Source organism: Trichomycterus rosablanca, chromosome 23 (genome assembly GCF_030014385.1).
Source record: "Trichomycterus rosablanca isolate fTriRos1 chromosome 23, fTriRos1.hap1, whole genome shotgun sequence".
Taxonomy (NCBI): domain Eukaryota; kingdom Metazoa; phylum Chordata; class Actinopteri; order Siluriformes; family Trichomycteridae; genus Trichomycterus; species Trichomycterus rosablanca.
Window position 1 is genome coordinate 12353368 of NC_086010.1, and position 16921 is coordinate 12370288.

Sequence of the window (16921 nt, forward strand, 5' to 3'; positions counted from 1 at the left end):
CTGAACGATGCAGAGCGGCCACATTTGAAGCTTTGCTAGCTAAACTACAAAAGCAACAAGGACTTTTTTTTACACATCCAAGACTGGAGCAGACAAGACCAGCTTTGTGATTTTAAAAAAGAATATAAGAACAAAGGACTGAAAAACAGCAAGTGAAGTAATTAGACTCCAAACAAAATAGCAATAGCACTTTGTGTCTCAATCATGACAGACCTTGCAAAAGGAGTTTTTAACATGTGAAGTGTCACCACAACTAATCCACAACTGATTCTACTGGTACTGACTATAATTCATTGGTAATGTGGCAGGTAATGTGTTGCATAAAATATTTCAATAAAAATATTTTTGTATTTTTTCAATGGCTGAAGTTTTTGACCTTTTTCTTTTTATTTGATATGATGCACACTGGTACATAACTCGTTAAGTGGCTGGCCAGACTCAGTAATGGTGTGCTAGCATATTAGACCGCTGAGCCACTAAAGAGCCCTGCAATATTATTTCTGAGACAAATTTCATAAACATATCTTTTTACAATCTTCAGCTAACCATGTTGAAATGTACTGTATATCTGATCAACCTTCTTACCTGCAGAAAGAGAAGACATCACCAGTGGCTTGTAATCAAGGAGATGGTACCAGTCGTCTGTCTCAGATGGTTGTCTTCCTTTATTTTTGACTTGCTTCAGATTCTGCCCCTCTATGTTCTGCAGTTTTTGTTCAATGGTCTCCACCTCTAGTAATCTTTTCTGTAACTCCTGTATATTGTCCTCAGAATCAATTTGAATTTCCACCACTTCATTTACTGTATTTGGTATTTCCACCCTCCTTATCGTTTGGTGATGTAAAACCTTCAGAGGTTCTCCATTATATATTTCCTCCTTTGTTGTCTGTTTGTGTACTACTACTCCTTGTACCCTGTCCACATTTCCCATTTCTTCTATCATTTCCTCTATTGCTTTAATTTGTTGATGCACTGCAATGTCCAACTCCAGATTTTTTCCAGCAATGTCTGAAATACTGGCATTTTCTAGGATTTCTTTTGAAGTTCCCTCTTCCCATTCCAGGTCTTGTCCCAACTTGTCAGCTGAAATGAAACAAAAAAAAAAAGATATATTATATATTTTATATTATATATATGTTTCACAGTTTGTATAACTGCTTATTTGATCCTCCATCGTTTGGCTATATGTTCTGTTAAGCTGTTATTGGGAATCATAAAGAGAATTGTAATACAGTATTTTTTTTATTGAAGAGTATGTTTGGTAACTGACTTTGTGTATTTATGGGACAGAAATGCCCCACACAGGTTTCTTCAGACCCATCTAAATCTTGTATTTATATTATTATATTATAGTGAAAGGCCTAAATGACCTTTTATTAAGAAATATTCTATCTGAACTGATGAACAATACCCTTATTAAGTTTGGCACAAAGTGGTAAGCCATGACCCATCTTTGCTTGGACAGACTGAGCTTTTGGTGGATCCTTATTTTATACCCACGCATGATACAATCAGCTTATTGTGGAACAATTTAAAAATGGTAAAACTATAAAAAATTCTATTAACCCTGTCCCAACTTTTGAATGTGTTTGTAACTGTCATGCCAGGTGTAGAGTCTCTGTACTAGCCCTAAACTGTCTATGTCTCAAGTTTTTTTGGAATTATTTGCTGTCCTGAAATGCAAGAATGGATCTTGGGTTTATACTGTCTGCAATGGAATAAAAGTCAAAGTAAATGTAAGAAACACTGCTTTTTTTTTTTTTTTTTTTTTGCATTTCTCATGCTGTTGCAAATAGAAAAGTAAAGTAAGATTAAGACTAAGTAAAGTAAGATTAAGAATAAAGTAATTAAGAAAATAAACAATAAAAATGATAAATGTAAAAATAGATTTCTTTGCTAAATATGTGCACAATATATAGATATTTACTGAATGTAGTTGAGGTTTGTGCTATTAATTATTTCCGATTAAATGCTTTTTATATGCGGTTTGCTGTTTAGTCATGGCAACTGATTCTAAATGGTTGAATGTTACATAGGGTATCAAATACAATAGGGCTGGATCTAGATGGGTAAAGAGAGAGAGTAATAATAAAGAGAACTGAATTTACCTGAAGTTAAAGACAGCTGAGGTGGAAAGGAGAATCTATCGAGCAGCTCAAACCACTCCTTTCCTTTATCTTCACTCCATGCTTTGTAAGCAGGGGTCACTCTATCTGTCTGACTGTTGTTGTCTGTTTCTATGTCTACCACCTCCTCCTGGTCCATACCAAAATGTTCTGTAGATGTAAAGAGTCATTGTAATGTATTTAATATATTTTCCATAGTATTCTGTTAAATCGTATTCACACAAAACACAATGCAAGTTAACAATTACTTTGCAAACAAGAAACAGCTTTTTCGATACAATTATTTACTCAGTGGCCAATGGTTACAAGCTTATATCATGTAAACCACATAAAACATTTCTATGCTGAATTAGTGAATGAGGCTTTAATTGCCCCTGGAAAAGCAGAAAGCAAGGCAGCTCTGAAATAGGTGACACATTGGCACAGTATGAAAACGTGAATGAATAAAAATGAGTTCCTCTATAACAGAGTCATCAAACCATGTTTTTATAGAGTTAGCTTTGTGCACAGAGGACACAGCCCTGTAAGCTTAAAGCATATAAAAACCCTATTTCCAGAAAACATTTTGTAAAATGCAATAAAAAAATTCTGTATTTTGTTTCTCTTGACTTTATTTAGCTGGTCAAGGTACAGTTTAATAACTTAAAATTTTGGCTAGACAACTCCAGAAAGTTGGGACAGGGGCAAATCAAGATAGAAAAGTTTAAAGAATAATTAGATTCCACTGGTTTAAAACGTTCCACAATAAAAAAAGTAAATTGATAACGGGTGAGGGAATCATGCTGAGAAAATGAGGATCCACCAAGCACTCAGTCAAGATGGTCCATGGCTCATTACATACCAAACTTTGACAGAGAATTGTCGAGGTTCAAAAAACAGATCCATCCTGTTACACCATGGTTATTTCAGAAATGCCAGGCCTGCCACAGCGGTAAAACATGCTAGCATGCCAGATCTGACATTTCAAACTCGTCGGTTCGAAACTCAGCTCTGCCATCTGGCCGGGCTAGGTGGCTATATGAACAACGATTGTCTTGTTGTTCATACAGGGTGGGATAAGCCGGAGAAGGACCTCATAACTGATGCAATTACAACCTCTGCTGGCTGCTTGATGGCACCTGCACAGAGTTGAGGAATAATGTGGACAGGGTGTGGCTCTCCATACACAAAGCTGATCCGCATATGAACTCGCCTTGTGCTGGTGAAAAGATGCAGTCCGCTACTGCACGTGTCGGGGCGTGTAACAGTCTCGCTCACCTCAATCAGAAGTGGGGATCAGCATCAGTAGAGAGGAAGCATAACACAATTGGGTAATTGGACACGACTAGATTGGGAGGAAAATTGGGAAAAATGCCAAAAAAAAAAAATGCCAGGCCTCATTCTGCACACACTATAACAGCTTTGTACACTGAGAGTGTATGTGCTTAACTGGCCTGCCTGCAGTTCAGATGTGTCCAATTAATAATGCACCACAAACTGTTGAGAAAGTCTCGTCTCAAGCAAGAATGGTGAAAAATTCGAAATTAAGGGTGCCACATACACTGATAAGGCATAACATTATGACCACCTTCCTACTATTGTGTTGGTTCCCCTTTTGCTGCCAATACAGCCCTGACCCGTCGAGGCATGGACTCTACTAGACCCAAGGTTGGCAGGACCCAAGGTTTCCCAGCAGAACATTGCCCAAAGCATCACACAACCTCCCCCGGCTTGCCTTTTTCCCATAGTGCATGCTGGTGCCATTTGTTCCCCATGTAAGCGACACGCATGCACCCGGCCATCCACATAATGTAAAAGAAAACGTGATTCATTAGACCAGGCCACCTTCTTCCATTGCTCCGTGGTCCAGTTTCAATGCTCACATGCCCATTGCTGGCGCTTTCGGCAGTGGACAGGGATCAGCATGGGCACCCTGACTGGTCTGCAGCTATGCAGCCCCATACACAACAAACTGTGATGCACTGTGTATTCTGACACCTTTCTATCAGAACCAGCATTAACTTCTTCAGAAGTTTGAGCTACAGTAGCTCGTCTGTTGGATCGGACCACATGGACCAGCCTTTGCTCCCCACGTGCATCAAGCCATGACCCTGTCACCAGTTTACCACTGTTCCTTCTGTTCCTTCCTTGGACCACTTTTAATAGATACTGACTGCTGCAGACTGGGAACACCCCTCCAGTTTTGGACATGCTCTGACCCAGTCATCTAGCCATCACAATTTGGCCCTTGTCAAACTCGCTCAACTCCTTACGCTTGCCCATTTTTCCTGCTTCTAACATCAACTTTGAGGATAAAATGTTCACTTCCTAATAACAGGTGCCGTGATGAAGAGGTAATCAGTGTTATTAACTTCACCTGTCTTAATGTTATGCCTGGTCGGTGTAAGTCACTCCATGTAAGCCACTGGTTATTTAAGTGTGCTCTACCTGGGTTGATGTTCCACTGCTGATCAGAGCCGAGCACATGGAACCAGTCGTCAATCTTCATGGGTTTTTGATGCTTTAAAGTAGCAGGCATCATCTCTTTTGCTGAAAAAAATTAACACAGTTAGGATAACATAAAATAAAATATATATTATAAAAAACTATCCACGCATACATGTACAGATGCATACCTTTTCTTTTAATGGCAGAGTGTGAAAAGCGTGGAGCTGGACGATCAATGTTGGAGCTGGCCTCTAGAGATTCAGCATAAGTCAGCCCATGAAAACGGAACCTAGATCCAAGGTGCAGCAATCCCTCTGACGTGTCTTTTCGGTTGTTCCTGGATAAAAGGAGGTAGTTAATGTTAATTTCCTGATTTATCTATCTTTACAATGGCTGTGCATAAAGTGTGTGTTTTAAGGTAATGTGTTACCAATACAAGTTTTTTTTATAGCAGCAGATATATAAAAGAAGTAAGGTGCAACAATGCAAAAACTTGCACAAATTGCAATATTGTGCAAAGATGCAAGTAATACAGTCACAGTAGTACAATACAGTAGTTGTATGTATATAAATTGTCAGAGTCCAGCAAACAAACTGTGTTGATTGTGTGTGTGAGTGAATGAGTGTCTGTGCATGTGTACGAGTGTGTGTATTCTGTGTGCATGTGCGTGTGTGAGTGAGTGTATGTGCATGTGTGTGTATATATCATGTGAGTACTTTTATGCCAGTGTAAGTATGTGTGCAGTTAACTGTGTGAGTGTATGTATGTGTGTGAGCATGCGTATGTATGCGTCTGTGTGTGTGAGTAAGCATGATTGTGTGTCAGAATCTAAGTGTGTTGGTGTATGTACAGTGTATCACAAAAGTGAGTACACCCCTCACATTTCTGCAAATATTTTATTATATCTTTTCATGGGACAACACTATAGACATGAAACTTGGATATAACTTAGAGTAGTCAGTGTACAACTTGTATAGCAGTGTAGATTTACTGTCTTCTGAAAATAACTCAACACACAGCCATTAATGTCTAAATGGCTGGCAACAAAAGTGAGTACACCCCACAGTGAACATGTCCAAATTGTGCCCAAAGTGTCAATATTTTGTGTGACCACCATTATTATCCAGCACTGCCTTAATCCTCCTGGGCATGGAATTCACCAGAGCTGCACAGGTTGCTACTGGAATCCTCTTCCACTCCTCCATGATGACATCACGGAGCTGGTGGATGTTAGACACCTTGAACTCCTCCACCTTCCACTTGAGGATGCGCCACAGGTGCTCAATTGGGTTTAGTCCATCACCTTTACCTTCAGCTTCCTCAGCAAGGCAGTTGTCATCTTGGAGGTTGTGTTTGGGGTCGTTATCCTGTTGGAAAACTGCCATGAGGCCCAGTTTTCGAAGGGAGGGGATCATGCTCTGTTTCAGAATGTCACAGTACATGTTGGAATTCATGTTTCCATCAATGAACTGCAGCTCCCCAGTGCCAGCAACACTCATGCAGCACAAGACCATGATGCTACCACCACCATGCTTGACTGTAGGCAAGATACAGTTGTCTTGGTACTTCTCACCAGGGCGCCGCCACACATGCTGGACACCATCTGAGCCAAACAAGTTTATCTTGGTCTCGTCAGACCACAGGGCATTCCAGTAATCCATGTTCTTGGACTGCTTGTCTTCTGCAAACTGTTTGCTGGCTTTCTTGGGCGTGAGCTTCCTTCTGGGATGACGACCATGCAGACCGAGTTGATGCAGTGTGCGGCGTATGGTCTGAGCACTGACAGGCTGACCTCCCACGTCTTCAACCTCTGCAGCAATGCTGGCAGCACTCATGTGTCTATTTTTTAAAGCCAACCTCTGGAAATGACGCCGAACACATGGACTCAACTTCTTTGGTCGACCCTGGCGAAGCCTGTTCTGAGTGGAACCTGTCCTGGAAAACCGCTGTATGACCTTGGCCACCATGCTGTAGCTCAGTTTCAGGGTGTTAGCAATCTTCTTATAGCCCAGGCCATCTTTGTGGAGAGCAACAATTCTATTTCTCACATCCTCAGAGAGTTCTTTGCCATGAGGTGCCATGTTGAATATCCAGTGGCCAGTATGAGAGAACTGTACCCAAAACACCAAATTTAACAGCCCTGCTCCCCATTTACACCTGTGACCTTGACACATGACACCAGGGAGGGACAACGACACATTTGGACATGTTCACTGTGGGGTGTACTCACTTATGTTGCCAGCTATTTAGACATTAATGGCTGTGTGTTGAGTTATTTTCAGAAGACAGTAAATCTACACTGCTATACAAGCTGTACACTGACTACTCTAAGTTATATCCAAGTTTCATGTCTATAGTGTTGTCCCATGAAAAGATATAATGAAATATTTGCAGAAATGTGAGGGGTGTACTCACTTTTGTGATACACTGTATATACATATATATATATATATACATATATATATATATATACTATATATATACAGTGTATCACAAAAGTGAGTACACCCCTCACATTTCTGCAGATATTTAAGTATATCTTTTCATGGGACAACACTGACAAAATGACACTTTGACACAATGAAAAGTAGTCTGTGTGCAGCTTATATAACAGTGTAAATTTATTCTTCCCTCAAAATTAGTCAATATACAGCCATTAATGTCTAAACCACCGGCAACAAAAGTGAGTACACCCCTAAGAGACTACACCCCTAAATGTCCAAATTGAGCACTGCTTGTCATTTTCCCTCCAAAATGTCATGTGATTTGTTAGTGTTACTAGGTCTCAGGTGTGCATAGGGAGCAGGTGTGTTCAATTTAGTAGTACAGCTCTCACACTCTCTCATACTGGTCACTGAAAGTTCCAACATGGCACCTCATCGCAAAGAACTCTCTGAGGATCTTAAAAGACGAATTGTTGCGCTACATGAAGATGGCCAAGGCTACAAGAAGATTGCCAACACCCTGAAACTGAGCTGCAGCACAGTGGCCAAGATCATCCAGCGTTTTAAAAGAGCAGGGTCCACTCAGAACAGACCTCGCGTTGGTCGTCCAAAGAAGCTGAGTGCACGTGCTCAGCGTCACATCCAACTGCTGTCTTTGAAAGATAGGCGCAGGAGTGCTGTCAGCATTGCTGCAGAGATTGAAAAGGTGGGGGGTCAGCCTGTCAGTGCTCAGACCATACGCCGCACACTACATCAAATTGGTCTGCATGGCTGTCACCCCAGAAGGAAGCCTCTTCTGAAGTCTCTACACAAGAAAGCCCGCAAACAGTTTGCTGAAGACATGTCAACAAAGGACATGGATTACTGGAACCATGTCCTATGGTCTGATGAGACCAATATTAATTTGTTTGGTTCAGATGGTCTCAAGCATGTGTGGCGGCAATCAGGTGAGGAGTACAAAGATAAGTGTGTCATGCCTACAGTCAAGCATGGTGGTGGGAATGCCATGGTCTGGGGCTGCATGAGTGCATCAGGTGTTGGGGAGTTACATTTCATTGAGGGACACATGAACTCCAATATGTACTGTGAAATACTGAAGCAGAGCATGATCCCCTCCCTCCAGAAACTGGGTCGCAGGGCAGTGTTCCAGCATGATAATGACCCCAAACACACCTCTAAGATGACCACTGCTTTATTGAAGAGGCTGAGGGTAAAGGTGATGGACTGGCCAAGCATGTCTCCAGACCTAAACCCAATAGAACATCTTTGGGGCATCCTCAAGCGGAAGGTGGAGGAGCGCAAAGTCTCGAATATCCGCCAGCTCCGTGATGTCGTCATGGAGGAGTGGAAAAGCATTCCAGTGGCAACCTGTGAAGCTCTGGTAAACTCCATGCCCAGGAGAGTTAAGGCAGTTCTGGGAAATAATGGTGGCCACACAAAATATTGACACTTCAGGAACTTTCACTAAGGGGTGTACTGACTTTTGTTGCCGGTGGTTTAGACATTAATGGCTGTATATTGACTTATTTTGAGGGAAGAATAAATTTACACTGTTATATAAGCTGCACACAGACTACTTTTCATTGTGTCAAAGTGTCATTTTGTCAGTGTTGTCCCATGAAAAGATATACTTAAATATCTGCAGAAATGTGAGGGGTGTACTCACTTTTGTGATACACTGTATATATATATATACAGTATATATGTGTGAGTGTATCTGTGTTAGTGTGTGTGTATGTACAGTATGTATGTGTGTGTGTTAGGGTCCATCATTTGTGTATGTGTGTGTGTGTGTTAGAGTCCATCATGTATGTATGTGTGAGTCAGAGTCCATCATGTGTATGTGTGTGTGTGTCAGAGTCCATCATGTGTGTATGTGTGTGTGTTAGAGTCCATCATGTGTATGTGTGTGTGTGTCAGAGTTCATCATGTATGTATGTGTGTGTCAGAGTCCATCATGTGTATGTGTGTGTCAGAGTCCATCATGTATGTATGTGTGTGTCAGAGTCCATCATGTGTATGTGTGTGTGTCAGAGTCCATCATGTATGTATGTGTGTGTCAGAGTCCATCATGTGTATGTGTGTGTGTGTCAGAGTCCATCATGTGTATGTGTGTGTGTGTCAGAGTCCATCATGTATGTATGTGTGTGTCAGAGTCCATCATGTGTATGTGTGTGTGTGTCAGAGTCCATCATGTATGTATGTGTGTCAGAGTCCATCATGTGTATGTATGTGTGTGTCAGAGTCCATCATGTATGTATGTGTGTGTCAGAGTCCATCATGTGTATGTGTGTGTGTGTCAGAGTCCATCATGTGTGTGTGTGTCAGAGTCCATCATGTGTGTGTGTGTGTGTGTCAGAGTCCATCATGTATGTATGTGTGTGTCAGAGTCCATCATGTGTATGTGTGTGTGTCAGAGTCCATCATGTGTATGTGTGTGTGTCAGAGTCCATCATGTGTGTATGTGTGTGTGTTAGAGTCTATCATGTGTATGTGTGTGTGTGTGTCAGAGTCCATCATGTGTGTATGTTAGAGTCCATCATGTATGTATGTGTGAGTCTTGTGTCTATGAAGAAAGCTATAAATATAAGCATATATTTAACGTGACAGTGAGATTATCTTTATTAGTTTGTATTTCCTGATGCTCATTTTGTTACATTTTAGGGAAACAGCTTTGTAAAGACTCCTACCCCAATAGGTACTCAGAAAAAAACCTGGTTACCTTGTAGCTGTGAAGTGTATCCAGGTATTCACAATAATCAAAACTCTGAATTCAGTCAGATAATAATTAGTTTTACTATATTAATACATACCAACACATGTAATTTGTATGTTTTATGTATCACTGTGTAATGTGTTATTCTGTATCACATACACTATTTTTGACTACTGTACCTAAAGAACGCATGATGCTCCACAGCAATTTTCCACAGGCTTTTGCATGCACGATAGCTGGGCAGTATAAATTTGATGGTACTTTCAGAAGCATCCTGTACAGGAATAATAGAGAATTCAAATTTATAATTTCATTTTCCACCAGGATTTGTATGTAAATACGTATGTGTAATAATAAATATTTTTACCTCCACATGGCGCATTCTGGCAAAGAAGTAGTTGCGTTTGTAAGACATCTTCAGAATACTTGGCCAAATAACACTTTGTGTATTTTCCCCATCCTCATACACCTCCAGTCCATTAGCACACACACCCAACATTACATCTGCTCCACTGACATCCTATTTATACATGACGATAATACAACATATTAAAATACAGCAACTTGACACACAAACACCAATAAACAATCAGGCAGCCACACCATACCTTAGCAGTATGCAGGTGCATTCCATACAAATTCAGGGTCTTGGCGATTTGCAGAAAATGCTCATCTGCCTGAGCAGGACTCATGGATCTGCATCAACGCATATATGTTGCAAATGTTTGAAACTGTGTGTGTTTTGCTTAAAACAATTTTAAAACACAGTGATTGTAAATGTTATGTTAAGTTATGTGTGTTTGCTTTTAACCAACATACTTGTGCATCTGATGTAGCTCTGAAACTTTTTCTTCCAGCTCTGGAGTCTGATCCGGTGCGAGGGGAATGTTGCTAAGAAAATCCCTGCTATACATGTCAGGATCATAGTCCCCAAACTCTGACTGGATTGTGTATGACCCCAACAGTGCCAACATATCTGACGGACAGGGCAGACGACCAGTCATAATGTCCATTCTCAGCTGCAGACACAGTAAATATCTAAAACAAAGAAAAACTAAAATAAATACATATATCGTATGTATTTTTAATATGTGTTTGTTATTGTACATGAATGTAGTTAGTGTCCTGTTTTCTTTTTTTATAAAGTTTGTTTTATAATGGAAATTCTGATTTACTGGCACATTTTATTGTCTTTCCTAAACACGAGCAGCTTTAATCCTTTAAAAAAGACAGGAAATGTGGTTCAGTGGGTATATTCAATATCAAATACATAATGTGTATAATAAGTTTAATTCCATGACGGTCTCTGTTGTTAATAGATTAATTTTAGTATTTTTGTTTTGCACAATATACAGTATAGCATAGTCTTTTGTTTTTGAAAACTTAAATGTAAATGTTAATGACATTCTAGTTCTGGTTTTGTCCATGGGTGGCCTGGTAGCTTTCTGGTTGTTTTGCCACTAGTAGTTGTTCTAATACACTGGTACCTTGAAACTCAACATCAGTTGGTTCTGGGAGTGGTGTTGAGTTTAAAAGGCATTGAGTTAAGGTATTAAGGTATTTTTCCCATAAGAATATATGGGGAAATCTGTTAATGCTTTCCACGGTCCCGTGAAACTGCATATATTTTAGGCTAATGTAAAATAATGGGGTTGTTTTTGACACTTACACTGAAAATAACACAAATATAATATAAAAAACACAAATACAGTTAAAAAACAGTTAAAAATCAATAAAAAATACAATAAAACATGCACTTTAGCTTTACTTCTTTATTGTTTCCTTATGCTTCTTAATTAGTGGAGAGAACAAATAAGCAGTAATAATTAAGAGAGGTTTAGTGTTTCCATGTCATTCTTTTAATACATTAAGTCACATTATTCTTTTTTTAATGATAAGTGTTTTAGACTCTCTCGGCAAAGCTGATTCTCACAGTTTCTTAGAACTCCGACTGTAACACAAGTTTAAAAGTGAAACAGGAGAAAAATCCTGCTAAACACAGATACAGGTGGATGCTTTCAGGGTGAATTTGACGATTATTTCACACAAATGCAGAGTCGTTTCAGGTTCGCGTGATGTTTTACAATTAAGGGAAACGTTGAGTTTAAAGGTAAAAATTTCTCGACGAAGGGCGTTGAGTTTTAGAGATTTTGAGTTTAGGGGACGTTGAGTTAGGTACCACTGTATCTTGTTTCACCCATGGACTAGTAGCTGGCAGGGTTGCACTCAAACATTTCTTTGTTTTTTGTTTTTTTTAAAGTCTGTCCATGTTCAGTTTTTGCTCCAGTAATGCAAATACTTGTATTTTCTGTTCTTAAGTCCCACTTGGAACTACAGCTTATGTTTTTATCGTTTTGTTTGTTTTTTAAGTTTTATTATAAAGTTTATTATTTTATTTTTAATTTTCTATATTTTATTTTTGTGGTCTTTGATCTACATTATTATTCCGTCTTGGTTAAGTCTCCTGCAACTGGGTTTATCCCCTTAATATATAAGATGCAGAGTTACACCTGGAGACTCTTTCACAAAGCGATCACCACCCTGTGACACCCTGTGTCTATATAAATATAATGCCTCAATTCTTGAAAACACAATTCTTCACACTTAAATCATAAAAATTAGTGTAGAGTGATATACAATACACACTACAGAAATCTATAGAATACCAGTTGACAGCAATATTATGTGTATATTATTATTTGTATTAATTAAGTATTCATTTCAAAATAAATTTTTTGAATTAGGTATAAAGTCAAGCATACGCTATACCTTAAATGCATTTAAGCACTTTACACTAAAATGGATCACCTTGGGTCTTACTGTACTAACACCTTTTTAAATTATGTTAAAATAATACTTTCTTTTACACCTACTCTCATAGTATCTGCTCTTTTACTGTAATAAATGCATTTCTTAGAGTATGTAACTAAACTTTTTAAAAGTGTACCTATTAAATAGGAGTACAGAGTTTAATACTATAAATTATAATATTTTACTGTATAGTCTAGAAAATCCAGTAGGTGTTAAACGACTGGATTCCATTTGACTTATCACTAGTTTGTCCATGTAAATAATAAATGTTCTGAAACTGCAAACATACAGTATGGTGTTCCAACTAGGTCAGTTTTGGGACCTCATTTATTGCTACATGCTACTGTTCTCACTTGTAAACATGGCATCAAATTCCAACGTTATGTAGACAACACAGTTATATATCAGCCAAACCCAACCACATCCACACAAACTGTAAGACTGAAAATTGTGTAAACAAACTAAATTCTACTTAATTCAAATGAAACTAAAATATTACTTGTCTGATCTAGGGCCACAAGGAACAATTTGTTTAAATTGGTAAGAACCATGGATGCTTTTTGTGTGACATAAAACTTGGGCTTTGTTATTTATTCAGACCTCTCCATTGATGCAGACATTAATAATATTATTACTAATTACTAATAATAATATATTTGGGTTAGTTTTAGTCAAAGAAATGTTAACTAGGAGAAGAAAAGTGAGCAACAGACCGTGAGTAAGAAAGCAAGAGAGAGATTGGAAGATACTGTACCTGGTGATGTCCTCTGCCAATAGAGAGGGATCAGGAGGGTAAAATTTTACAATGAATTTGAATGTAGCATCATGACCTGAAATCAGACCTGTCGGTAAACATAAACAGAGTTGCACATAAACACATAGTCACAACATTCTCCAATCACTACAAAACAGGGAAAATGTAATCACCTTTGACCTGCTTGCGAACCTCCTTAGAAACGTCCAGCCATACCTGAAAAAGGAGCATGAAGAGGTATTGTCTGGAAAAATACTTGGAAATACAGGGTGTATTAAGACTATGTGTGACATATACTAACAATGTGATTAAACTATATACTCTGTAACAAGCCTGCATAAAACGATGATGTAAAATTATTTACCTCTGTGTTGGAGGAATCCTGTATTGCCAGGCCAAAGTAGTCCCTCTCCAGCAGGTTGAAATGCTCACAAACATTATCAAACAGAACTTGACCCACCGCATTTTTCTATTAACACAAACACAAAAAGTCTTTGTAATATTTTGTCTAATGGATTTGTAAGATTTGCAGGTCAATGACATTAAGGTGTTCAAGATAGTATGTAAATAATACACTATACGTTTTTGTAACACTTATTGTATTAATATTTGTTTCATAACTGTAAACATTTTGTCCTGGAAACATTTAATAGACCTGTCCATTGTTTTTTTTAATTTAATTAGCATCTGTACATGTATGGCAGCAATTCCATTCCAGTGCCTGCTGGATTTCAACACAAGCATAAGTCATAGTACTTTCTGTGGTATTGATCAAATGACCACCTGATCCATTTTTTTTAAATTAGGAAAAGTATAAAAAAATTATTGCTGTGGTTATCACTGTCTTTTTGCAGATAGGACTAGCTGGGTGTTATTTTTGAAATCAAGAAACAACTATTGACTGTGCCAAAAGAGTGGAAAAAGAGAATTTTTAAATTAGAAAAAGAAGGGTTCAAATTTGGCTTTTCTGGCAGAAGGTACAGTGAGCATCAAATGTGAAAAAGTGAAATGGCAAAGGGGAGGTTTATAAGGTAAAGCAGCAGACACTGGGGAGAACAAAGCCAAAGACCGGCAGAGGATAAAGATGGCTCTCTACTGACTGGCATGACCACAAACTCATTTGAATGCCACTTCAGCTACAGGACAACTTATAATGACTTAAGTGCAAAAAGCTCTTTATTAATGAGAAACAAAGAACAGCCAGGCTGAGGTTTGTAAAAGACCATAAGGATAAGATCAGCTTTTCTAGAGAGTACAATTTGCAGCTTGGCCCAACAACGGGTCAGCTAATGATTAGACGGAGACCTAACAAGTCACCCAACAGCAATGTGAAAGAAAAAAAACACCCAAAATTAAATTCTGGACATTAAAACATCAGTATTGTGTTTAAAAAATAATATGAATATGTTTAAATTATTTAAGGTCTGAAAGCACTGCATCTTTTTCATACTTTTCAGTTTGCATTTTATGCAAATAAATGTTGTAAATGACAATATTATTACTTGAATTTTGGAGGAAATGGTGTTAGTTTCTAGAATAAAACAAAAATGTGTAATGGTTCTGTGGCGTTTGTGGGACTTACCACTCTTCCCCGACGTCACAGGCCTTACAGAGCAGTACAGAGCTAGGCCTTTAATACTAGGCCAGCTCGTTAGGGTGGACGACCTGCAGCTGCGGCTCCCTTATTTAAGGGTACGCCGCCTGGCTGCAGGTGTCGCACCTTTTGTCTTGTTTGTTCCTTTTGTTTTGGGCACTGCGGTGTCCGTGGGGACTGCTGACGGCTCCCCCACGCTTCTTTTGTAGTTTTAGAGGTACCCCCGGTGGCATTAGGCCATCAGGGTGTGTAGACTGCAAGGTTGAGGTAATTAGCTTTTCTTTTACCTTCTTAGAAGTAGCGTGGTGCGATGTCGTGCAGTCCTCGTACTGTTTTTATTTTGCCCGTTAGCATTTAGCATTAGCGGGTGAAGCCAGCCCCGCGACACGGCGCTGGTCCTCTCCCCGCTAATGTGTACCTAGCTACTCTAGCTGTGGTATTCGGCAGCCGGTGGGTGGCGTCTCGGTAAGACACTCGGTTGGTCTGCCAGCACCCCCGGTTCGAATCCGCACTAGGAGCTTGGGTAACTGTTTTGTTAACCGGTTTTCTTTACTCAGTTCTCATAACAGGGTGGCTCTAGCTGCGGCTGATGACGGAGCCCTCTGTTTCCCCCGAACTTCGCCAGTGGCGATTTCGGGGTTTTCGGTAGCTTAAAAATATTTATTCTGGGATTCAGCAACCGCTGGGTGGCGACACCGCTAACTGCGCGGCTGTCCTGCCAGCCTCCCCGGTTCGAATCCGCACCCTTTTGTGTGCTTTAACAGATTGGCTCTAGCTGCGGCTGATGAAGGAGCCGTCTGTTACCCCGAACTGCGCCTGAGGCGATTTCGGGGCTTTGTAGCTCAAAACATGTAGTCTGGGATTCTGCAACCGCTGGGTGGCGACACCGCCAAGCGCGTGGCCGTTCTGCCAGCTCACCCGGTTCGAATCTGCACCCTTTTCGTGTGCTTTAACAGATTGGCTCTAGCTGCGGCTGATAACGGAGCCGTCTGTTACCTCGAACTGCGCCTGAGGCGATTTCGAGGCTTTGTAGCCAAAAATAATTGTAGCGCCTTAAGCGCATGAAGTCATCTGCTTTCCCCCGCTGCAGCAGCGCGCTGGTTACGCGCCCGGCTCTCACCCGAGCGGCCGGGGTTCGCGCCCAGCGTCTTTTAGTTTTCTTCTTTTCTTTTTGTTGCTGTCTGCACTCCCCAGCTAAAGTCCATCGGGGTTCCTTATGTTTGTTTTTGAGTTCTGTCTTGTGTGTGATGTTCTGTGTTTTTCTGTTTAATAAATAAACTTTTATTTACTTTAACTCCGCGCTTGAGTCCTTTCTCTCCCACGTGACAGAAAGGTGCGACCATTTCTGGACTCAGTGGAGGACCCCCATTCTCTCCCAATAATTTTTTTGGGGGGGCACTCCCTGGTTGCTTATAGCAACCTGGGGGAAGCCCCCGGTTGCCTGTAGCAACCTGGGGGAACTGGACCGCTGGCTAGGGACCTCAGGAGAGGTCCCTTTAAGGAGGGGGTACTGTAATGGTTCTGTGGCGTTTGTGGGACTTACCACTCTTCCCCGACGTCACAGGCCTTACAGAGCAGTACAGAGCTAGGCCTTTAATACTAGGCCAGCTCGTTAGGGTGGACGACCTGCAGCTGCGGCTCCCTTATTTAAGGGTACGCCGCCTGGCTGCAGGTGTCGCACCTTTTGTCTTGTTTGTTCCTTTTGTTTTGGGCACTGCGGTGTCCGTGGGGACTGCTGACGGCTCCCCCACGCTTCTTTTGTAGTTTTAGAGGTACCCCCGGTGGCATTAGGCCATCAGGGTGTGTAGACTGCAAGGTTGAGGTAATTAGCTTTTCTTTTACCTTCTTAGAAGTAGCGTGGTGCGATGTCGTGCAGTCCTCGTACTGTTTTTATTTTGCCCGTTAGCATTTAGCATTAGCGGGTGAAGCCAGCCCCGCGACACGGCGCTGGTCCTCTCCCCGCTAATGTGTACCTAGCTACTCTAGCTGTGGTATTCGGCAGCCGGTGGGTGGCGTCTCGGTAAGACACTCGGTTGGTCTGCCAGCAC

General features: G+C 40.5%; 1 protein-coding gene across 1 annotated transcript in view; it reads right to left on the minus strand.

The window, feature by feature from the left end:
* The window catches only part of epb41b (erythrocyte membrane protein band 4.1b), a 40715-nt gene that overhangs the window by 15424 nt on the left and 8370 nt on the right, over window positions 1-16921 (minus strand). Inside the window, exons 2-12 of the mRNA XM_062985211.1 lie at window positions 13644-13748; window positions 13453-13495; window positions 13280-13355; window positions 10534-10752; window positions 10323-10410; window positions 10082-10234; window positions 9894-9988; window positions 4742-4890; window positions 4554-4655; window positions 2109-2276; window positions 586-1083 (exon numbers count right to left, since the gene is read on the minus strand). Coding sequence (XP_062841281.1) covers window positions 586-1083; window positions 2109-2276; window positions 4554-4655; window positions 4742-4890; window positions 9894-9988; window positions 10082-10234; window positions 10323-10410; window positions 10534-10752; window positions 13280-13355; window positions 13453-13495; window positions 13644-13748 — 1696 coding nt within the window. The remainder of the gene's footprint in view (window positions 1-585; window positions 1084-2108; window positions 2277-4553; window positions 4656-4741; window positions 4891-9893; window positions 9989-10081; window positions 10235-10322; window positions 10411-10533; window positions 10753-13279; window positions 13356-13452; window positions 13496-13643; window positions 13749-16921) is intronic.